Below are 26,009 nucleotides of genomic sequence, written 5' to 3' on the forward strand. Positions count from 1 at the left end.
TTTGCTTATCTCCCAAACAGCCATGAAGGAGAAAAGTGCAGAAAAGAAGCAGTGTTTATAAAATGTATCTGCTACATCTATTTGTTGTGCAAGTGTTACATAACTTTTCCTATGCAAATTGTCTCTTCGGAGAGGAAGAGTACTAGAACTCTAGCGCCACCTATTGGAAGCAGCTCTAATAGGTGGTGCTAGAGTTCTAGTCCTCTTCCTCTCTTTAGAGACAATTTGCATATTTAATTTCCCAGAGGAGCATGCATGGCTTATCAGTCTCCTCACTCTGACATGCCAGGCTTGGCTTGTCACTCTCCACAAGGAGAAATGTTACTCCTTAGACCCCATAACTTTTCTTAAAATGACATGAGCAAAAACTGGAAAGTGCCCTTTGCATCCAGTCCACAGTAGCTCAGCAATGTGCAGGACTAGGATGTGATATTCCAAAGCAGCAATTTTGGATCGTGACCAGCTCGGAGTGTGTGACCCCTAACCGGGCACAGAATGTAATCACATACTCGTAATTTAATACGGCCTCCGGCCAGTTAGCCTCTCACCCTGTTAAACTGTGCCCAGGACACGGTCATGTTGTTGTAGTCATCCTTGTGGTTACTGGTGTTGTTGAAAAGTTTCTGTGCCAAGAACACTAGATTCTCATCGCTGAGCCCTCGGTTACTCTGAACCTCTGCCTTAAACTTCATGTTCAGAGCCTCACATAGCTGCGGCCAAAGAACTTTGTCTGGAACCACAAATGGCACACGGCCCTGTGGAGAAGAACAGATGCAAACATCAGAAGATGGAAAATTTTCCATGGGAAAAAAAAAATACTAGGAATAATAGCTTCTATGTAGACGAAACCAGCAAGGCATTGTGACCACACTAGAACAGGAGGACCCAAGACCAGTGCTGTTTAAGGCACATCACAGAAGAAACGCTTGACTTACAGGCTCGGCAAACGCATTGTCCCACAAGACTGTCGCTGTAGCATTATTGTCCTGACTCCCATGGACGATCACCACAACAGGGAGGGAAAGAGTCTGCAAGAAAAACAGATGTAAATAAAAAATTTTTTTTATATATATACACACACACACATTATATATATATATTCAACCCCCTGCAGATTTAGCTGGTTGACACATGCAGAATTAACTTGGCATGTGACATTTGTACTGTAGATCAGCCTGGAAGTGGGAAATGCACTGCAGCAAATTTTTTTTTTTTTTTTTTTAAAATGTAAAAAGTTAATTCAGAGTGTCATTTATTATTCAACCCCTCAAACCACAAGAATTCTGTTTGGTCCACCTAAAGTATTAAGAAGTAGTTCAGGCACCAAGGGAAGATCTCATGGCAGTGGGGACATTGGTTTCAGTCAATACCATAAGTAACGTACTCCACCGCAATGGTCTCCGTTCCAGACGAGCCCGTAAGGTACCTTTACTTTCAAAGCGTCATGTCAAGGCTCGTCTACAGTTTGCTCATGATCACTTGGAGGACTCTGAGACAGACTGGTTCAAGGTTCTATGGTCTGATGAGACCAAGATCGAGATCTTTGGTGCCAACCACACACGTGACGTTTGGAGACTGGATGGCACTGCATACGACCCCAAGAATACCATCCCTACAGTCAAGCATGGTGGTGGTAGCATCATGCTGTGGGGCTGTTTCTCTGCCAAGGGGCCTGGCCATCTGGTCCGCATCCATGGGAAGATGGATAGCACGGCCTACCTGGAGATTTTGGCCAAGAACCTCCGCACCTCCATCAAGGATCTTAAGATGGGTCGTAATTTCATCTTCCAACAAGACAACGACCCAAAGCACACAGCCAAGAAAACCAAGGCCTGGTTCAATAGGGAAAAAGTCAAGGTGTTGGAGTGGCCTAGTCAGTCTCCTGACCTTAACCCAATTGAAAACTTGTGGAAGGAGCTCAAGAATAAAGTCCACATGAGACACCCAAAGAACCTAGATAACTTGGAGAAGATCTGCATGGAGGAGTGGGCCAAGATAACTCCACAGACCTGTGGCGGCCTGATCAGGTCTTATAAAAGACGATTATTAGCTGTAATTGCAAACAAGGGTTATTCCACAAAATATTAAACATAGGGGTTGTATAATAATTGACCCACACTTTTATGTTTAAAATTTAATAAAATTCAACTGAGCAACATAACTTTTTGGTTTGTAAGATTTATGCTTCTGTTCATAAAACCTACTCTCGTTTGCAGTTTGAAGGCTCTAACTTATTTGCATCTTATCAAACCAGCTAAATCTGCAGGGGGTTGAACACTACTTGTAGGCACTGTATATATATATATATATATATATATATATATACACACAGTACAGACCAAAAGTTTGGACACACCTTCTCATTTAAAGATTTTTCTGTATTTTCATGACTTTGAAAATTGTACATTCACACTGAAGGCATCAAAACTATGAATTAACACATGTGGAATTATATACTTAAGAAAAACGTGTGAAACAACTGAAAATATGTCTTATATTCTAGGTTCTTCAAAGTAGCCACCTTTTGCTTTGATGGCTGCTTTGCACACTCTTGGCATTCTCTTGATGAGCTTCAAGAGGTAGTCACCGGAAATGGTCTTCCAACAATCTTGAAGGAGTTCCCAGAGATGCTTAGCACTTGTTGGCCCTTTTGCCTTCACTCTGCGGTCCAGCTCACCCCAAACCATCTCGATTGGGTTCAGGTCTGGTGACTGTGGAGGCCAGGTCATCTTTCGTAGCACCCCATCACTCTCCTCCTTGGTCAAATAACCCTTACACAGCCTGGAGGTGTGTTTGGGGTCATTGTCCTGTTGAAAAATAAATGATGGTCCAACTAAACGCAAACCGGATGGAATAGCATGCCGCTGCAAGATGCTTTGGTAGCCATGCTGGTTCAGTATGCATTCAATTTGAAATAAATCCCCAACAGTGTCACCAGCAAAGCACCCCCACACCATCACACCTCCTCCTCCATGCTTCACGGTGGGAACCAGGCATGTAGAGGCCATCCGTTCACCTTTTCTGCGTCACACAAAGACACGGTGGTTGGAACCGAAGATCTCAAATTTGTACTCATCAGACCAAAGCACAGATTTCCACTGGTCTAATGTCCATTCCTTGTGTTATTTAGCCCAAACAAGTCTCTTCTGCTTGTTGTCTGTCCTTAGCAGTGGTTTCCTAGCAGCTATTTTACCATGAAGGCCTGCTGCACAAAGTCTCCTCTTAACAGTTGTTGTAGAGATGTGTCTGCTGCTAGAACTCTGTGTGGCATTGACCTGGTCTCTAATCTGAGCTGCTGTTAACCTGCGATTTCTGAGGCTGGTGACTCAGATAAACTTATCCTCAGAAGCAGAGGTGACTCTTGGTCTTCCTTTCCTGGGGCGGTCCTCATGTGAGCCAGTTTCTTTGTAGCGCTTCATGGTTTTTGCAACTGCACTTGGGGACACTTTCAAAGTTTTCCCAATTTTTCAGACTGACTGACCTTCATTTCTTAAAGTAATGATGGCCACTCGTTTTTCTTTACTTAGCTGCTTTTTTCTTGCCATAATACAAATTCTAACAGTCTATTCAGTAGGACTATCAGCTGTGTATCCACCTGACTTCTGCACAACACAACTGATGGTCCCAACCCCATTTATAAACCAAGAAATCCCACTTATTAAACCTGACAGGGCACACCTGTGAAGTGAAAACCATTTCCGGTGACTACCTCTTGAAGCTCATCAAGAGAATGCCAAGAGTGTGCAAAGCAGTCATCAAAGCAAAAGGTGGCTACTTTGAAGAACCTAGAATATAAGACATATTTTCAGTTGTTTCACACTTTTTTGTTAAGTATATAATTCCACATGTGTTAATTCATAGTTTTGATGCCTTCAGTGTGAATGTACAATTTTCAAAGTCATGAAAATACAGAAAAATCTTTAAATGAGAAGGTGTGTCCAAACTTTTGGTCTGTACTATATTATATATATATATATACACACACACACATACATATATAGATAGTGTGTGACTAGTGTCACTGCCCTATTTTCTGACCATTGTCAGATTTTGATTCCATACAGGGACATGGGAAATTTTTGTAGTCCAATGTGTTTTATAAATATGTTAGGTTTGTGTGTCAACATTTTATAATGAGGATTGCAAAGTTTTAATCTTTTGCACATTAAAAGTTAAGTTTTAGGTCCACTTCATATGCTGTTTTTTGTTATAAGTCTTACAAAATCACCAGCCTATAACATCGGCTTCTTCCATAACAGGTATTCTAATCACAGCTCTTGGATCTCCTTGCCCAGGTCTATGGGCTGTTTACATTAGTTGATGTGGGGTACTTTACAAGACCACCTCCCCACCATCAAAAACTTATTTACTAATCAGCGGTCGTTTAATTGCATTTTTATATAGGCAGACCACGTTCCCAATGTCTACGGAATGATTTTAATGGATGCTTCGGTGCACATAGGCTGCCATTGTTCTCGGTAGCGCAAAATTTGTTTACACAGGAAGATGCACTGCCAAGAACAATGAGTTTTTTAAGCCTACTAAAAAATCAATTTAACCTGATGAACGAGTATTTTGCTCGCTTATCGGGTAATCAGCAGCCTTTAGACTGCATTATTATCGTGAATGAGTGTTCCCAGGAACCCTCGTTCATGATAGTCTTTCAGTATAAATACACCTTAAGAGTGACGCCCACACAATTAAATTAAGTCTGTACTCAATAAGACAAACTGCATCCTACAAAAATATAATTAAGATGTATTACATTATATTTTAGTTAAAATAAGCCAATTCTCAACCCACGTCTGGTGTCTTCAGCGTATATTATTATTATTATTATTATAGCGCCATTTATTCCATAGCACTATAATAGTATAGACTAACATTACAAACTACAGAAATTTTGATCAAATCTACTTAAAATGCACCAGTATTATTCAAGATTATTTCATCAGGCGCTCAGTGGTCCAGAATCCAATAATTCAATGCTTTTATGGGTCCAGATAATTGGACTGTAAAGCTAATTTAATCATATTGCTATTTAGGAAGACTTACGGTAGAAGGTTCACTATATCTGTATTTTGTTACTTACCTTCACCTGGAAAACCAATTCATTTCCTCCAACACTAAACTGAGACTCAAACAATATAGTGAACTTCTCCTCGGTGACCGACTCTGCCCCTCGCCGGTCTGAACGTTTTATCCTCTTCAACGACTAGAGAGAAAAAAGTAAAAAAAAATAAATAAATAAGACCCATAGCAACATGTAACATGGTAACATACATAGTAACATACCATAGTAACGTAGGTTGAATAAAGACCTAGGTCCATCAAGTTCAACCTTCCTCCCCCAACTGTACACTTTGTCTAATTTAACTGTAACCCACAATATTATGTGTATCGAGGAAATCGTCCAGTTGTTATAGTGTCAGCTATCACTACCTCTTGTGGTCCAGCATTCCACAGTCTGACTGCTCTGACTGTAAAGAACCCTTTCCTGTTTAGGTGCCGGGATTGCCTTTCTTCCACCCATAAAGAGTGCCCCCTGCTCCTTAGTATGGTCTTTGGAAGGAATAAGTCATGTGCCAGTCCTTTGTACTGACCACACATATATTTATACATGTTACTCCATACAGAATAATGGGGCCCACATAGTCCCTCCATACAGAATAATGGGGCCCACATAGTCCCTCCATGCAGAATAATGGGGCCCACATAGTCCCTCCATGCAGAATAATGGGGCCCACATAGTCCCTCCATGCAGAATAATGGGGCCCACATAGTCCCTCCATGCAGAATAATGGGGCCCACATAGTCCCTCCATGCAGAATAATGGGGCTCACATAGTCCCTCCATGCAGAATAATGGGGCCCACATAGTCCCTCCATGCAGAATAATGGGGCCCACATAGTCCCTCCATGCAGAATAATGGGGCCCACATAGTCCCTCCATGCAGAATAATGGGGCCCACATAGTCCCTCCATGCAGAATAATGGGGCCCACATAGTCCCTCCATGCAGAATAATGGGGCCCACATAGTCCCTCCATGCAGAATAATGGGGCCCACATAGTCCCTCCATGCAGAATAATGGGGCCCACATAGTCCCTCCATGCAGAATAATGGGGCCCACATAGTCCCTCCATGCAGAATAATGGGGCCCACATAGTCCCTCCATGCAGAATAATGGGGCCCACATAGTCCCTCCATGCAGAATAATGGGGCCCACATAGTCCCTCCATGCAGAATAATGGGGCCCACATAGTCCCTCCATGCAGAATAATGGGGCCCACATAGTCCCTCCATGCAGAATAATGGGGCCCACATAGTCCCTCCATGCAGAATAATGGGGCCCACATAGTCCCTCCATGCAGAATAATGGGGCCCACATAGTCCCTCCATGCAGAATAATGGGGCCCACATAGTCCCTCCATGCAGAATAATGGGGCCCACATAGTCCCTCCATGCAGAATAATGGGGCCCACATAGTCCCTCCATGCAGAATAATGGGGCCCACATAGTCCCTCCATGCAGAATAATGGGGCCCACATAGTCCCTCCATGCAGAATAATGGGGCCCACATAGTCCTCCATACAGAATAATGGGCCCCACATAGTCCTCTATACAGAATAATGGGCCCCACATAGTCCTCCATACAGAATAATGGGCCCCACATAGTCCTCCATACAGAATAATGGGCCCCACAAAGTCCTCCATACAGAATAATGGGCCCCACATAGTCCTCCATACAGAGTAATGGGCCCCACATAGTCCTCCATACAGAATAATGGGCCCCACATAGTCCTCCATACAGAATAATGGGCCCCACATAGTCCTCCATACAGAATAATGGGCCCCACATAGTCCTCCATACAGAATAATGGGCCCCACATAGTCCCGCATACAGAATAATGGGGCCCACATAGTCCCGCATACAGAATAATGGGGCCCACATAGTCCCTCATACAGAATAATGGGGCCCACATAGTCCCGCATACAGAATAATGGGGCCCACATAGTCCCGCATACAGAATAATGGGGCCCACATAGTCCCGCATACAGAATAATGGGGCCCACATAGTCCCTCATACAGAATAATGGGACCCACATAGTATTCCATACAGAATAATGGCCCAATATAGTCCTCAATACAGAATAATGGCCCAACATTGGGGTGGCGGTTCTGGTGTCACGTGGCAAATAAAACCAGCCTGCGGGCCAGAGTTTGGCATGTATGGTTTAAAGCATTCTTACAGCATTTTCTCCACAACACTATCTAAATCCGCCTCTTTTTCTAAAGTTGCAGTATTACTGCTTCTCCGGGTTCATCAAAGGAATACCTTTTTAAACTACTATGGTATCAAATCCATCTAATCCACGCACACCTACCATGTTTCTGAAGTGTGCACTTAGTGTGCCAGTGGCCTGGTGGTACTCCATTACACAACAATTATTCAAGATCTCTCCGCTACTGTCACTGTGAAACAAAAGCAAAGGGTTTAATAGAGTTACATTGGATTATGTCACAAAAAAGACAACCACTGAAATATGTTTCAGTACTTCGCACACACCACTGATTGGCAGTTTCCTGCGTATGCAGAGGTAGTATATACAGAAAGATGGCAATCAGTGGTGTGGGCGGTGTTATACAGAGCTTAGCATTCAGAGAACTAGTAAATCTGCAGCAGGTAAAACAGTGATTTATCAAAACTGCAGCAAGCAGCCCAGTAAGTGATATATCACTGGAAACAGGGTTTCTGCCCCTACATACTCCATCTGAGAGCAGCATGATTTAACAAAACAGGTGTCAGATTCTCTTTAATGGATACATAAATGTATCTGCACTAAAAAGGTTATATGCACTAGGTAAGGTTATCATTCTCTTGACATTTCTGCATTTTAGACTACGCTACTGTACACACAAATGGAGGGCAGATGATATTAACCATTAAGACAATTATTAGTCAATCCACTGGATCTGCTAACAATATCCAATGCATATGGCTACTTCAAAACAGAAGAAAGGTTAGATGGAAAGAAGAAAAATCTAGGCGGTATTGGGTGTCACTTAGGATACTTACTTTCGAGTGTTCTCATTCTTCAGTAGAGCCTTGGCTTGTAGCTCACTAATGATGGTGGCCTTCACTTGGGGTGGGTTCATATGGACATTCAGTTTGCCGCCCACCAGCAGCCGAACTGTTGCTGCAAACTTTGTCTGCGTTTTCAGAACTTGCGGAGGTTGCTTTTCTATGATAAATGTGCTGCAGAGAGAAACAACCATTCAACATTTATGCTTTTCTTCCAGAAAATGCAAGCAGTTCATCACAATGAATGTAAAGGCCACCAATGAAGCCACTGAAGAGAAAATGTTTGGAAAACCTTATACACAGTGGAGGCAACTACACCTACCCTGCACATTATTTCCTGTTTAGTACCACCCTGATGTGTTTGACTTGTGTCTAAACTGTAGAAGAAGTGGCACCGCAAAATTGTCATTCATTAAGAATGTATGAGTGTACTAGTCGGGAATAATTTGGAGAATCAACTTACTTGCCAGGAATTGGCCAACCTTCAGAGAACTAGCTCCATCATTTATGTAAGGATTCAAAGATGATTTTCTCATCTTTGAAAAATCCATTTATAGCCATGAAGGTGTGGCTGAACAGGTCTTTTACTAGTATACCCAGCCATGTCATTAGATTGATGACCCTAAAACTCCTGACAGGTTCCCTTTAAGTGACCTCAAACATTTTACTTAATCATAATGCAAAAAACAATAGTATGAACGTTAACGTTAGGTCAGAAGACCACACACTCTCACAAGTTTGCAGACAGTGCCTGAAGCTTTATATTATGTTAGTGCCGAAGATAAACCTGAGGGTCAAGTGGGTTGTGTGTTACCTGGTTACTAAAGCAGAGATAATATCTGTGATGGTAGCATTCAGCTCAGCCAGAAGCTCTTCCACAGGCCCAGGGATAGGCAGCTGCTGGCACAGGTGCTCAGCCCGCCTTATCTGCTGTCGATTCTGCCAGATTATTTCTGCAAGCTTTTCACACCTTTTAAGGAGAGATGGGTAAATACATGAATCAGGACAATGGAAATAGATGAATGTGCAAATTCTCCCAGTCCTGGCAGGCATGGCTATTTTCATTATTCAGCACAACCCCACAAATATAGAGCTCTCAACAAATATAAAAACAATAGCAGAAGACACATACCAAGTTTGTAAAAGGTCTAAGCTGCCTTCTGGAGGACCACCATTCCCAGCAAGCTGCTGCCGCCTCTTCCACTGAATCAGCTCATCATCCAAGATGATTGTTTGTTGCTTGCGTAAAAGTTGCAGGGTCTTTTGGTGCTTTTCTGATAAATCCTAAAGAAAAAGTATTCCCAATTAAAAGGTTAAAAATGCAAGCTAAATGCTGGCTATATATAATTAACCAATGTTTGTCAAATCCACCAATTTCAGGGGGGACCGGCTGATCATTTATGGTGGGGGGAGAGGTGATCAGCTAAGTGTTACACCCAATGGCAGGAAAAACAAAGATCAGGCTTGTTGGATTACAACAACGATATATTCCAGTCTTTCAATAAATATCCACGGTATGAGCAGTCAGTCAAGAAAGTGACCAGCTGCCTTATGTAAAGTACAGGGTGGGCCATTTATATGATATCACCATCTTTTCTCACTGTTTGCTGACTTCAATAGTCCCCTTTGGAGACTTGAAACTGCGATCATCTGATCGCCTGTGCTATACAAAGAAATGCTTCAGCACTGCTCTGTATAGCAGAAATCATGATCTTCTGCAAGCCCCGACTATCATGGCAACCCATCAGCACCCAGCGAACACGTGACAGGGGCCGCTGATGTGCAGGATGCATGACTAGCTTCCTGCTGGCGCATGTTAAATCCCGCCATCAGTGATCGACAGAGGGATTTAAATGGTTAAGACCACCGCTCCACCCGCAGATGTTAAAGGCATATGATGACTGATTAAATCAGTCATCATATGTGGGGAAAAATGTGGGCTCGGCATGCAAGCCCACAAAGGCAAAGACACGACCGCTGACATAAATATACGTCAAAGGTCATGAAGGGGTTCAAATTTGGGTGGCATGGTGGCTCAGTGGTTAGCATTGTTGCTCTGGAGCACTGGGGTCCTAGGTTCAAATCCCACCAAGGACAACATCTGCAAGGAGTTTGTATGTTCTCCCCGTGTTTGCGTGGGTTTCCTCCCACACTCCAAAGACATACTGATAGGGAATTTAGATTGTAAGCCCCGATGGGGACAGTGATGTTGATGTCTGTAAAACACTGAGGAATATGATGGCGCTATATAAGTAATGCATAATAATTTATTGTGGAAGCCCCAGCACTTCTCTGACAAACCTCTTCCCACTGGATAAGAAATCATTTTTTTAGGACTGAAATACCCCTTTAAAAACCAATGGTCTGAAAAATACATTCACATGATCATTCACGTTGATTGCTTTTAAGTAATCTATGCATGTATTTGTGATCTCCACTAAACTATAGTCACTACTTGACTGACTTTGCTGCCTTCATGCACAGGGCTATGTTTGAGGCTTCGTCACCACATTATTATATATACTAGCTGCTGTGGCCCCATTGCATGATGTAAATCTTGCCAGAGTCATAAGGTTAGATCAATCAGCTATAGAGATGTTTACTATATACTGCGGTAAATTGTAATACATACCTAATGAGAGGTTGGTAGAAAGCCAGTGGCATAACTTGAAGATCATGGGCCCCAATGCAAAATTTCCAAAAGGGCCCCAAACTATCACAGATCATTAATAGCAATAGTCTTTTCATATGGACCAAAGGGACCTTTCAGGCCACTTTAGGCCCTGGGCCTGGGTAAGATTGCAACACCTGCACCTACTTTAGTTATGCCCCTGTAGAAAAAATTAGCTAATGTGACATTTCCACTGCTTATAACACTGAGGAAAAAGCTATTCATGCAGTTTCCTGAAGTTTTACATCAAGAACTCCCTAAACTGCAAAACACTCAGTATTTTGAAGCAAGACATGTGTCACTATTCACATGTCCGTTCCTTTCCCTACTTTGTAAACCTTACCAGTCTGTACTGTTGCAGAGTCTGAGCCTCTCTCTGCAGCCAGGCCTCTAAGGACGACTGCCGCTGCTGTAAGGTGGCCTCCCGGGGCATGCGTTCTTGAGGACTGAGCTGTGACAGCTGGGAGAATTGAGCTGTGATGAGAGATGGACAATTATTTAGAAACGCGCACAGTATAACACACACTTCACTACATGTATCCACATTTTTTTTTTACCACTTTTGCCTTTATAGAGGATCAGTCATAGTGGAACATGACTAGTAAATGACAAGTTCCTCTGAGGCCTCCAGCTCCCCCTTCTGGATATAATCCAGTACACAGAGATTCCAACCAATGTTAAAAGCCAATGAGCCACCACTTGCATTAATTTTGTAAGGTGATGGATGTTTGCTTTACTCCTTCCATGCTGCATTACCATACAGGAGTGGGTAAAATCTTGACTTGCAATTCTCCAATATCTGGGGTTAAACTGATTACAGTAAGATCCATTATGTCACTATGTATGAAGCAGGGACAGGGTTCATTTATTGTAAAGTCAATAAGCGGTTTCTCTAAGTTGTACAATCCCTACTTGTATATAGGGGTCCTTGCCAATAAGCAGATTACAAAGTGTTCCCATTGGTGGGATCCCCAGTTATCAGCTGTAATTAGTGGCATAGCCTGATAAGAAGTGTTTGATTTCCCTACAGCACCACCACAGGAAAAATGAAGCATTACACTTTGGCCATTCACATCAACGGGTTTTCTGTGCAATGCAGGACTGTGCAGGTCCTCCAGAGCTAGAGACGTTCTCTGGACCTGATCTCCACTCAGGCCAATAGATGAGGAACCTGAACAGGGAATCTGCCTCTTATAAAGAGAATGTGTAATTAGAAAATGAACTATGGTTTGGATTTTAAACACATTATAAAACCTGCTTTAAATGTATTCCTTATCACTACTCTAGATAAAACAAAAATGCTAAAAGTTTGCAATTTTCACTGTGGCCATTAGCCTATTACTGTTCTGTAAAGTTCACTTTTCAGCAGGTATCTGATCATAACAGAAATGATTACAATGAAAGTTAACATCTATATATTAGACAACACAGGATCACACACTATTGACAAAAGATGATCAACAGCTCACCCTCTTACCTGTAGAATAACCTTAAAGCTATGTGACCACGATGCAGAAATGCTCCGGATTTTTCCTGAGCGTTTCTGCACAGCACATGCGGATTATCATTGGGGAACATGGCAGACCTTCTACCAAGCGTTTAAGCGTTTCTGCAGCGGAATTGCATTAAGAACACAGAAGCAAATGTGGATCTACACTAGTGGCCAAAATTGAGGCAACACCCTCAAGATTTATGAATTTTTAGCATTTTGCCAATACAAATCCAAATTTCATTAATGTTTTTTGAATTCACAGTAAAGTTTTTAAGTAGAAATAACAAAATCTCATATAGAAACACAATACTAGCAGGAAATTTGTTCATTTGTCAATAGGGAAAATATATAATCTTGTACCGTGTTAGCCAGTAGATAGAAAAATATTTAGATTTGAGAGTCCTCAATGGTTGATACCTTTTAACGGAAGGTATTGCCACCGTGGATGTGGAATCTTTGTATTCTAATATCCCACACCAGGATGGATTAAATGCCTGCAAAATCTTCATGGAAAATACAGGAATTGTTGCTGATTCTGTGGTGAAACTTACAGAATTCATCCTCACCCACAATTACTTTGAATTTGATAACCGCATATATCTACAGGAGACTGGTACAGTGATGGGAAGTAAAATGGCTCCACAGTACGCAAATCTTTTCATGGCCAAGCTTGAAAGTGACTTTTTGTCCTCATGTCCCATCAGGCCTCTGGCCTACTATCGTTTCACTGACTATATTTTAATCATCTGGACGGGGTCTGAACAACAGCTGAAGACGTTCCATGAACACTTTAATCGATTTCATCCCACCATCAACCTAACACTCAACTACTCCTGTACTGAAATTAACTTTTTGGACACCATCATCAAGCTACAGAACAATGAAATAGAGACATCCTTGTACCGAAAACAAATCGACCGTCCTACATACCTTAAATGGGACAGTTTCATCCAAAACACATAAAAAACTATTGTTTTGACAGCCAAGCCATCAGATACAATCGGATATGTTCCACCCCTATGAATAGAGACACCTTGATGGCCTCAGAAAGACCTTTTTGAATCAGGGCTACCATCCAAGAACAATTGAGAACTAGATTACAAGAGACACCAGAATATCAAGGAATCATCTCCTACATTACAAAACCAAACAAGAAAACAACCGGGTGCCTCTAGTAGTCACCTACAATCCAAATCTGGAGGCGCTAAGAAGAGCTACATGGAAACTACAACCCTTACTACAAAAAGATGCCCGATTACAATCCATATTTCCAGACCCCCCACTTCTGTGTTTCAGGCAGCCCCCAAATCTAAGAAGCATCATTGTCAGAAGCTCCCTGTCATCTCCACCAGCTACAGGTACCTTTCCTTGCAACCAGAAAAAATGTAAAACCTGTCCGTTTATAACGACCACAGACAAGATAAAGATCCCCAATTCACATCAGGATTATAAGATCCCAGGTACGTTCAGCTGTATCACATCTAATATAGTGTACTTAATTATATGTACCAAATGTCCAGCTGGGGGTCTTTATGTAGGGGAGACAGGGCAAAAACTTAGAACAAGGATGAATCATCATCGTCACACAATAAAAGAAAAAATAATAGATCTACCTGTAGCCAAGCATTGTTGTTCCCCTGATCACAGCATAAAAGACATGAAATTACTGGTATTAAAAGGTAACTTCAAATCTCAAAGAGAAAGAAGAATCTCAGAATATAAACTAATGATGACCTTTAACACTTTCAGAGCAGGAATGAATGTGTCGCATGGATTTAGGTCATTCTACATCAACTAAGGAATGTGCTCCTCAGACTTATGAGGCCATCATAACACTGGACCTAGTCACAGGACAATAAAACCTTCACACTCCTTATCTATTAACTGCTAAAATATTTATAGCCAGAACTGTTTATCTCTTCCATAATAACTCTGCTTTACATCATCTGTCTTACCTATTGCATTATTTTTGTGTCTTATTGTATATAAATGTGTTTCTCTTCAGATTTTGTGTTATACTAGCCTAATGAAGAGACCTGAGTAGTCTCGAAAGCTTGCAATTTGTTACCATCTTTTCGGTTAGCCATTAAAAGGTATCAACCACTGAGGACTCTCAAATCTAAATATTTTTAATTTGTCAACAAATTCGACACTATTGTCACTCAGGTGACTGTGGGAGAAAAGCCATTTATTTGTCCTATTTTCATATCGAACACTAAAATGTTAATACTTAGTTGGATAGCCCTTGGCCTTGAAAACTGCCTGGCAACTACTTGGCATGCTATCTACCAGTTTGTTTAAATCAGATGGTATGATGATATGAAACCATGATTTGTTGATGGCTGCAATGAGTTCCTGCTTGCTTGAAGCCCGCTGTTTTGACACCACTCTTTTGAGCCGAGCCCAGAGATTCTCAATAGGATTGAGATCTGGGCTGTTTCCTGGCCAGTTCAATAGCTGGATATTTTTGTCCTTGAACCAAGAGAGACATTTTTAGCTGTATGGCATGGGGCTCCATCTTGCAGAAAAATAAATGGTGTCCCTTCACCAAATACATCATGTGCCGAAGGAATGAGTTTAGGCTGAAGGACTTCCTTGATGTACTTTTCAGCATTAACTGTTCCTTCAATTACCTGCAGCCTACCACCTGCATCTCTGGACATGCAGCCCCATACCATAACACTCAGAGGAGGCTTCATGGTGGGTACTGTACCCTCTGGCAACCAGTCCTCTCCAGGTTGTCGTTGAACGTAGCAGACACTGTCGCTGCCAAAGATGGATATGCGTGTCTCATCGCTCCATATAACATTTCTCCATTGTTCAATGGTCCATTTACAATGTTCTTTGGCCCACTGCAGACGTTTCTGACGTTGTGAGGCATTCAAAAATGGCTTTTTACGTGGTATTCTGGCTCTTAACCCCGCATTTACCAATCGTTGTCGAACCGTCTGATTGGACACGGTCACTCCAGTGTTGACAAGCTCCTTGTTGATATCAACAGCAGTTGATTTCCTGCTATTTAGGGCGATTCTAACAATTCTTCTATCAGTCTGAGGAGTTGTAGCCTTCTTCCTTCCTCTACCTGGTTTATTCTTTATCGAACCAGTCTCTTGAAACCGCTTACACACTTTGAGAACGCTGGCCGATGAGATCCCTTTTCCAATTCGTGCTGCAATTTCCCGGTAACTGTACCCTTCTCTTAAAAGTAACAGCTTTGGCTCTCTTCTTAGGTGACCACTCCTGACTAATACTGCTGGCACAATATCGGTCTTAAATCGCACCCAGGTCACTATAAACAAACATAGAATACATATCGCAGAAGATGGCGTGTGTTCAAGTAAGTATGTCAGTGAAAACTTTCATTAAACATTGGTGATGGTGAAAAACTGCAGTTGTTGCCTCAATTTTGGCCACTAGTTTAGTCAGCAGGTGACCACAAGTTTGCAAATCGTATACTTGTGGTCAAATGACTGGCCTCTCGTGCTGGGAATACAGCGGAAACATGATGGTAGCGATGAAAACAGATGAGACTAGTTGGCAAGTGACCGCAAGTCTGCAAATCACATACATGGGGCACTTGAACACAGCACCCGCACAGGGCATACTGTGGAATCGTGACAGTGTGTGCACTGATTGGACAGACTGCAGACTTTTCTTCTAAGAAAGGACAACCCCTTTAACTAGTACACTAACGAAATGGTCATTTATTAAGACCTGTCAATGCAAATACATAATTGTATCAATTAACAGATTTTCACCAAATGCAGCAAAATATTTGAATACGCTGCTCAGCTGCACACACAGAAAAAGAAAATGACGAGTTCACGTACATTTGTAGAACAGATTAGATGAAGAATATAGTAATGTTATAGCTCGGGGAATACAGTGAGCAGGGGATCTATAGTGGTAACATGCAGATCACCATATGAACGTCTTGTAGAAAATTACCAAGGATCTGAAACATATATTTCATACAAGACTATGAGAAGCATTCCTAGATCTACGGCGGACAGAAGAGTCATTTCAAAACCATCAGCCTCTTTCAGTAAAAAAAGATGAGAGACTTGCACGCAACCATCTAACATTTCCACAATACACATTCCCTATCAAAAATAGGATTACTTGATACTGGATATATTTTCTTTAGCATCCTGGTCTAGGTTGCAATGAACAAAGATAAAATGTTAGGCAAAGGCTGACCATTGTGGAAATAAAAGAAAACTCAAATATGAACAATCAGATATCTGAAAGTAATTTGTATTTTTTATTTGTACACAATTACAGTCACCATGTTTAGGAGGACCACTCCCCAAAAGACCAATTTTACTGAAAAATTTGGACGGTCATCACCAATGGCATGGTGTGAGTTGCCAACAAAAGGGAAAGGCAAGAATTCTGCCACTAACCTAGTAATAATTCATTAAAAAAATAATAATTTTGTGCTCTTAAGAAACTTGCATCCTTGGCTAATACTCCTTTTTCCCATTCACCCACATTTTGCCATTGACTCATCAAAAACAGATAACACTTCATAAAGTAAAAGTTTTATATCCTAAAAGTCAATTCTAAAAGCTGGGTACCCTACAAATGAAGAACAACAAGAGTCCTAAGTCACGGTGAATAGACCCCACTCTAAGAAGATCAATGAGATTTACAGAAAAGTGAGAGAACTCTGTGAAAGCACTTCAATATGAAAAAGAGCGTGTGAATAATATCTACTGGATTGTATCATGGGCACAGCGTCATATGTGTAGGATTTGTTTGCCCTCTGCCCAGACATAAGCATGCTGGCTGTTGATGCTATTTAGTGGCAGCCTAGCCATCCCCACCACTGAGCTCTCCGCGCCCTCCAGCTTGGCGTCTGTTTACACAGGTTATGACAGAGGCAATCGCTGAAGGATTTTAATTATTCCTGGCAAGGTTTAACAATCGCGAATCCATCAAGCTTCTGAGAGCAGCGCAGGGTATGTAATTAGACTCCCATAATAAGCACCTTTATTTAGAATGGCTTGGTGGGTAATCGTTGTCAAAATGATAGTAATTATAAAAATGCAAATAACCAATGTAAAAGGTAACAAATTGGGCTGGATGGAGAAGGAAGTTAGAGTGCCTCTGAATTGTGACTCAGTGTAGAGGTTATATTTTAGATGTTTCATATAGGAGAGAAAAAGAAAAACGTGCTATTATCCATGTGTTGCACATGTGGAAGCCATTCTCTAGTACCCGCATATTCCCTAATATGTACAACAAATGTACGAATATATATTACTGAGTGCGGAGATACAGATTTCTAATTGGGAATGACGTTTGCCTTATATAGTATAAGTCTCTGCTCCACAGGCCGCCTTCCTAGAGAAGCAGGCATATGATATGAAGGAGCAGCACAGAATGTGTGTGTCAATACGAGGCTAGCTTGACGCATGACCCAACTCTACCTGAAGTCAGAAGGTCAGGGCTCTGGACCATGCAGAGCTTTCTTCACTGCTAACAATGAGCAATCAGAACTGATGGTTATCCCACGTTTATTTTCCAAGTATTGTAGAAAACCTGAACGCAACAATGCCGTTATTTCTAATAACTTCTAGGTACAGTTTGTAAATTTGGAACATTCTTTTTCTTCAAAAAGAGTTGTCCACTCTCTGCTGAAATCTCTGAAATGCTGTACATTAATATAAAGCATATTAAATCCACCAATTGCTTAGCTCAGCAAGCGCAAAGAACCCTCCCCTTCTCCCCGTAGTTACTCCACTTTCTGCTCTTCAGACCACCCCATCCATAGCGCCCAAGATTAAGGTGGTGGTTGGATAATTTACCCATGTGACCACCACCCAAAGCATTCAGATCGGATGCAGGACTATTGGCCTCTACACAGTTGGGGAGGTGGTCACAACACTCATGACTACCACCGCCTTAGGAGCTATGGATATAGTGGTCTGTGGACTCACCGTTTTGGCTGGTAATATCAGCCTTATACGTTAGTCTAATTGGTTGACAAATAACCAAAACGGCAGTGAACATAAAATGTGGAATTTAGCAATATATCTTTCTTTATTGAATGATTTTATGATCATGGATTCTGCACTATGAAGGCAATATTTTTATTTTCTTTTGGACATAAATGGCTTAATCTTTAAAGGGAAACTGCCAGCAAAAAAAAGAAAACACTGGGCCCACCAGAGAAAATCATTCTTGGGGCCCACTATGTAACTACATAGAAATAAATACAAGACCACCAATTGTGTGGTAACACGCTAATATCAGGGTATAATATAAGCTAGTACACTTCTTATTGTTATAGAAAGAGCTGGTGCCCATTTTGGCGCAGACGCAATGATAAAGGTCTCCTGATGAGTAATAACCACTAAACCAATGTTTTATAGCACCAGAGCAGTGGATGGGATTTTGTGACATCTCATCCATACGCTGATAAAATCCACAGCATGAATTGACCGATGCTGCGGATTTCACATGAACAATGTGTCAATATACGCTGCGGATATTCACCGCCGACTTCATCCTTTACAATACAAAAGGATCAAGTCAGGCTACGTTCCCACAGAGTGAAGCCGCTGCAGTAGAGCCGCAGCACTTCCGCCCTCATTATGCTAATGAACGGCACCATTTTTTTTTTCTCTTGCGGACTTTCCTCATGGATGTTAGTCTATGGGGAAAGTCCACATGTAGAACCGCAAGAGAAATTGACATGCTGTGGGTCTGAAAGATGCGCCACATGTCAGAATCCGCGGGTGATCCGCAGACTGAGATGCGCACATAGTGGGCATGGGATTTCTAGAAATCCCATCCACTATACTGTAACATATGGTCACTGCAGTTTTGATGCTACATAACACGCATCGTCAAAACCGCAGAGAATCCTGAACGTGGGAACATAGCCTCAATGGTAAAGGTGCACCAGCAGTAAACACAGCAATATCTGCACAATATCTGTGTGGATATTACCGCTGTTAATTTGCTGTGAGATTTCCATTGTAGAAATTCTGCAGCAAATGCATTATGTGAATGTATCCACTAATAGTGGTGGGGGCCCCAAATCACTTAGGTATGGTGTTATTAGTGATATCACAAAGCTTTCCCTTACTTAAATCTCTCTGCCACATTTAAGGCCATAACTTCTTATGAAGAGCCTAATTTTGTTAGTAGTGAGGAAAAAAAACTTCTAGTAAGTCAGGGGTGATAGCCCCTCTCTCCCTCTAAGTCAATCAGGGGTGATAGAGGGAGAGGGGGCTAAGTCAGTCAGGGGTGATAGAGGGAGGGGGGGCTATCACCCCTGAGTGACTTAGAGGGAGAGGGGGGCTAAGTCAGTCAGGGGTGAGAGAGGGAAATGGGGCTAAGTCAGGCAGGGGTGATAGAGGGAGGGGGGGCTATCACCCCTGAGTGACTTAGAGGGAGAGGGGGGCTAAGTCAGTCAGGGGTGAGAGAGGGAAATGGGGCTAAGTCAGGCAGGGGTGATAGAGGGAGAGGGGGCTAAGTCAGCCAGGGGTGATAGAGGGAGAGGGGGCTAAGTCAGCCAGGGGTGATAGAGGGAGAGGGGGCTAAGTCAGCCAGGGGTGATAGAGGGAGAGGGGGCTCAGTCAGGGGTGATACGGGGGATGGGGTTCAGTTAGCGGGTGCAGTCAGGTGTGATACAGGGAGGGGGTGCAGCCAGGGGTTATACGGGGGAAGGGTGCAGTTAGGGGTAATATAGGTGGATGGGGATCAGTTAGGGGGTGCAGCCAGGGGTGATATGGGGGGGGGGGTTGCTGTCAGGGGTGATATGGGGGGAAAAGTCTCAGTAAGAAGTGATAAGGGGGATGGGATGCACCGTGCAGTCAGTCAGGGGGTGAACGGGGTGATGAGGGAATGGGGCCCTCATTCATCCCCAAGTAACTTACCCCTTCCCCCTCTATCATCCCTGACTAAAGGCCCCTCATTTGCATTTACTCACTGTTAGGCTAAGTGCCCACGATGCAGAAATGCTCCGGATTTTTCCTGAGCGTTTCCGCATCTCCCTGGCAGAAAAAAAAACGCATGCGGATTTTACATGCGGATTGTACATGCGTTTTCCTGCCAGGGACAAGCGGATGTGAAGCGCTCTTCACATGCATTTCCGCATGCGTGTTGTCAAGCACTTTCCAAGCGATTTTAGCATCACTTGGAAAGTGTTTGATAACTTGGTCACACTATATAAATCCATGCAACCGGCATGGATTTATATAGTGTGACCGAAAGAATGGTAAAAAAATAAAAAATAAATATTATACTTACCTTCTGATGGCCCCAGGTGTCCTTGTCTTGGCTTGCCAGCAGCTCACAGTAGACTAAAAGGACCTGACATGACGTCATTTAGTCATGTGACGGGTCACGCGACCGCCAACGTCAGCGCAGGTCCTTTAGTCTACCGCGAGCTGCCGGCAAGCCAAGACAAGGACACCGGGGGCCATCAGAAGGTAAGCATAATGTATATTTTTTATTTTATTCTTTTTTTTTTTTTTTTTTTTACAGGTTCTATGGTACCCGGATCCGGAGGAGAGTCTCCTCTTCTCCAAACCCGGGTACCATCCGCACATTGAAACGCATGTTATCCGCATGTACAGATGCAGTCCAATGCAAGTCAATGGTGGCGAAAACGCTGCGATTCCGCAAAATAATTGGTAGTGCTGCGGATTTTTCCGCAATGATAATCCTTAGCGGAAATTTCCGCAGCATGTGCACAGCACATGCGGATTATCATTGGGGAACATGGCAGACCTTCTACCAAGTGATTTTTAAGCGTTTCTGCAGCAGCATTGCCGCTGCGGAAATGCTTAAAAAACGCATAGTGGGCACACAGCCTTAGGCTGGCAGGATGGGGGGGCTCCTTCAATTATTGCAGGCAGCAGTAACAGGGAGTCGTCTATCTCCCTCTGCTGCCAGTGTTTACACTGTGGGGGAGGGGTGCTCGCTTTGTAAATCAGAGTACAGCTCATTACCAGAGCTGTGCTGTCCAGCCAGCGAGGACATAAAGCTGGCTGGACAAGAGCTTATTAAGAGCTACACACTCTCCCTGCTGCTTCAATGCAGGGAAGAGCGGTGACATAACAAGCGATCAGGGCGCAGCAGCTCTGACTTACAACTAGTGCACCACAGTCTGCAGCAGGTGAGCGGGTCCTCCGTGTGATCAGTGATGTGCACACTGTGCTCTCCCGGTTTTTAATTATGGAAGGAGCTGCAAGGAGTAGTGAAGTACTGCTCGCGGCTCCTCCCAGAGTAACCTAGGAGAGCACAGCGCACGCATCACTGATCACACTGAGGACCCGCTCCCCTGCTGCAGACTGCAGAACGCACTAGTTGTAAGTAACAGAGGGCTGTTGCGCCCTGATAGCTTTTTATATCACAGAGTTCAGTAAGGGCATTGCTGGCACATGTGATGTATGTTCACTGTGCCAGCAGATGTCAGTGCCTGGGCCCACCGGAGGATTCTCCGGTCCCCCGGTGGGCCAGTCCGACCCTGGCCACAGTGATAATCTGCAGGTAAATACCATCTTAAACATTTGGAAGCCTAAATTGAAGCTAAAGAGAGAAAATTAAGTTATATTCTCCAAGCAGCAGCTCGCATCCAGTCATCAGGCCGGTGCCAGGGCAGTGATCAATCAGAACTCACTACATAGTAAGCGTGCATCATGTCTGCTGATCCTTGTCTGATGATCTACTGTGCTGAGCAGGATGTTGGTCAAGCAGAGATGGGCATGATTGCAGCTGCGCACACTGTGTAGTGACTGCTGACTAGTCACAGCCCTGTCACTACACCATTGACTGGAGGTGAGCGGCTGCATGGAGAATATAACTTCATTTTCTCCCTGTAGCCACGCTTCTAATTAGACTACTATATATGTCTACAGTGGTATTTACCTACAGATTACCACTACAACTGCAGGTAAATACAGTTTTATTTTTTTGTGCTGACAAATTCCCTTTAAGGGTATGTAGACATATCATACCCACAGAGGTTTTCAAGTAGATGATGTTTCAGGAAAAAAACGCCAATGCTTTTGCTGAAGAGTCTTTTTTTTTTTAAAGTAATTTCTGATGTTTTTGTGGTGTCTTCTCCTACTTTTGTAGGTTTTATTTTGGGAAATCTGATCATAAAAAAGGATTTTTTTTCTTCTTTTTTTTTTTTTTTTTTTTTTTAGCAAGAGTAAACTTTTTTGTGCTGCAACTTTTCTGCAGGAGTCCGCAATAGTAATCACCTCTGATTATTGTGTTTTTGAAGCAGCAGTTTTAATGCATTTTCAGCGCAGAAACGCTGTGATTCTGCACTTCAAAACAAAACATTTTTTACATACGGTTTTTCATGTGCCTTAGGGAAAAAATGAACCAAAACACAGTTATTGAAGTCTGGACTCTTTAACCCACTTCTGCATCTGTTTTTAAGTAATATCTGATGTTTTTGGGGCGGCTTCCCTTCCGGCATTTTTTAAATAATTGCAAGTATAAACAAGCGGATGCTGCCAGAGGAACGGTTACATCATTTCCTATATACGATTTGGAACCCTGCAGTGGTTAAAAAAAGGGATAAAAAAGACTGAACAAATGCACAGCAAGTCGTCTTGACATGACAGCGCATATTCATTCCTATGATCATTTCTTTACGGCTTTTTCAAGTGGGTTCCTGAGTGGATGCCCCTGACAAAGACGTAGTGTGCACATACTCTAAACCTGGAGCTGATATCAATTAATTTTGTAGGATCTATTTGGGGAAAGTTGATTGTAAACAGGATTTTTTTTTAGCAAGAGCACCAATATACGCAATAGCAATTAGCTTGGATCTAATTATTGTGATTTTGGGGCATTTTCTCCTTATTCCATTTTTTACAGCACATTTAAAGCAGCAGTTTTTAATGCATTTTCAGAGCAGAAACGCTGCGATTCTGCACTTCAAAATTACAATAGCACTTTTTTACATGAGGTTTTTCATGTGCCTTAGGGAAAAAATGCACCAAAACAGTTACTGAAGTCTTCCACCACAACCTATTTAGTTTCTTTTCCTCCTCTTTTTCAAGAGCCAGAACTTCATTTTTCAGTTGACATAGCCGTATGAGGTCTTGTGGTTTGCAGAACGAGTTGTAGTTTAGAATGACACCATTCATTTAACCGTATTCCAAAATTCCAATAGCACTGAAAAAGCGAAAAAAGCTCAATTCCGCCATTGTTTGTTTTTACGGCATTGACTGTGCTGTAAAAATGACCAAGCAAAATTATTCTGGATGTCAGTTCGATTAAGATAACATCAAACTTGTATGGCTATAGATATATATATACACATACATACATACAAAAAAGAGCAGAGACCTGGCATAATAATGAATTTATGAATTTTGGGACAATAATACTTTCACACCAATTATCTAAGCTAATTAAGGATTTATTTTCCAAGCTCAGTTTGTTTTTTTAAATGTCCATTTTTAATGCCATTGCGCTATGCTTTTTGTGTATGCGTTTCTTCATACACTTTGATTTACCATGCTTGATGAAGAGATCTAAGTAGTTTCGAAAGGTTGTTTGTAACAGCACCTGCTTTATTTTTGTTAGCCATTAAAAGGGTATCATAAAAACAAGATTATTATTTTGTTTTGCCTACTGAAAGCAATCAATCTTTTGTTCAGTTGACAAAAGGAACAGATGAGCAGAATTACCTTCTGTTTGAATCAGAAGCAGAGGAACTACATTGATTTATATGGGGTGTGCCTACTTTTCTGTTTGGGGACTTTTTTTTTTTTTTTTTTTTAGAAAGGTTAAAAAAATAAATAAATTGAATTTTGTCTTCTATTCTAAAGCTGTGTGCCCACGATGAGTTTTTGACGCTGTGTATTTTCGCTGCATTGAAAATGCAGCATTTGACAGTTCCAGCAAAATGAATGGGATTTATAAAAATCTCATGGCAAGTGTTTTTTTTTTACTCCGTGTAAACTGTCCTGGGGTGGGTGTTTCAAATTCGCAACAAGACAATTGGTCTTGCGGGTACGCTGAATTTTATGTGCAGATTTTCACCATAGACTTGTATTAGAAAAGTAAACAGAAGCCAAACAGACCCCATATAAATTAATGGAGACCTTTCTGCTTCTGATTAAAACAAGAACGCACAGGAGGTAATAGAGCCTTCAAAATGTGGTGCTGGAGAAGGATGTTATCAATACCATGGATGGCAAGAAGAGCAAACAAATCAATTTTGGAACAAATTAAGCCAGACAAGTCACTAGAAGCAAGGATCACAAAGCTATGACTTGCCTACTTCGCACATATACGAAGAGAGCAATCACTGGAGAAGGACATCATGGTCGAAAGAGTAGAAGGAACAAGGCGAAGAAGACGACCAGCAACTCGATGGCTTTATACTATCAAGATAGTGGCTAAGACCCTGGTGGACCTATCTAGGGCTTGCACAAGATCAATCTTCCTACAGATCATAAATCCATAAAGTTGCCATGGCTCAAGATTGAGCTGAAGGCCATGAAAATAAATACATGAAACTGACAAAAGGAAAGGATAAACGGACAAGTGAGCAGCGCTATAGAGTGCTTTATAATGTAGTGTGTTGCCTGCTGTTTCCATACACAGATCATTGTTAACAGTAATCTAATGGTAACAACTCAGTAGATCACAGTGATCTGTATTCACAGACATGCACAAAGATGCTGAGAAAAGCATCTTCTCAGCATGTCTCCAAGACCCCCTGCATTCAGGAACACGGCGCTCAATGAAAGCACTGTATTCAGGGACAGTGATCGGAAACCAATTATTTCAGTCTCAGTCTCTTATTTGAGTACAAACCCCTGCAGCCATGCTAATTAACTCCCAAATGAACCACTTTATTACATGTTCATATGTTCACGTGTTAATAAGCAAAGCTGTCCTGCACGGTGTATTGATGGCCTATACTTAACCCCACTGATAGATTGATAGCCAATATGGCTATCAAAGTCCCCTCCAAAAATTCTGTTAAAGGGCTGTCTAATGTTCTTTCTTCAGAAGCACACAGCTCCTTATGCCAGTTCTTATGCTTCCTATTTGCAGGGTATGGGGCACTATTGAAGATTGACAAATCAAACCGCTATATTTTCATAATACAGCTATCTACGGATGTTGCGATACCAAATAAGTTTCTTTTTTATTTATTTAATTTTTTTTTTGTTGGCCAAAGGGGAGAGGAGCAATTTTAGCACAAATATATACTAATATAATGTGTGTGATAAAACTGCATCTTTCCCCTTTGGCCAATTAAAAAAAATAAAGTGAAATAAAAACTAATTTTTTTAAAAGATTTAGTGAATTTAAAATTTATTTTTCAGTTCCTCTAGGGGACTTGAACCTGCAAACATAGACAAATAGACGTTTCCCAATGAAGCCCGGCCACAAGCAGAAGGTTGGGCTTCATAGTAGCACAAAGATTGCAGTTATTAGGTTAGTACTCCCCAGAACACCATAGATTAAGAAGGGGGTGGTAGAGTGGGCATACAGACAACAACTATTTTAAGGCAGTTGTCACTGATTCAGCGAATATAGCCAACTTCAGTCACTGCTGTTAGAGGCAGATGCTGGCTGTAAAACATCTGCTCATTATGGAGAGAGCTGAGCTCCTAAATCACTCCATACATGAGCACCGCAACACTGATGTACAGGTGTATCTCACTAAATTAGAATATCAAAAAGTTAATTTATTTCAACTCTTCAATACAAAAAGTGAAACTCATTTTATTTATGGTCATTACAAACAAAGTGATCTAT

At 42.0% G+C, this 26,009-nt stretch overlaps 1 protein-coding gene across 1 annotated transcript in view; it reads right to left on the reverse strand.

Annotated features, from left to right (window-relative positions):
- Positions 1-26,009, reverse strand: part of LOC141272644 (signal transducer and activator of transcription 5B) — a 183,003-nt gene that overhangs the window by 13,236 nt on the left and 143,758 nt on the right. Inside the window, exons 7-14 of the mRNA XM_073683563.1 lie at positions 11,100-11,230; positions 9,218-9,369; positions 8,900-9,055; positions 8,080-8,259; positions 7,388-7,475; positions 5,093-5,215; positions 936-1,028; positions 549-755 (exon numbers count right to left, since the gene is read on the reverse strand). Coding sequence (XP_073539664.1) covers positions 549-755; positions 936-1,028; positions 5,093-5,215; positions 7,388-7,475; positions 8,080-8,259; positions 8,900-9,055; positions 9,218-9,369; positions 11,100-11,230 — 1,130 coding nt within the window. The remainder of the gene's footprint in view (positions 1-548; positions 756-935; positions 1,029-5,092; positions 5,216-7,387; positions 7,476-8,079; positions 8,260-8,899; positions 9,056-9,217; positions 9,370-11,099; positions 11,231-26,009) is intronic.

Source organism: Phyllobates terribilis, unplaced genomic scaffold (assembly GCF_046119375.1).
Source record: "Phyllobates terribilis strain yellow unplaced genomic scaffold, ASM4611937v1 Scaffold_5__5_contigs__length_657084704, whole genome shotgun sequence".
Classification (NCBI taxonomy): Eukaryota; Metazoa; Chordata; class Amphibia; order Anura; family Dendrobatidae; genus Phyllobates; species Phyllobates terribilis.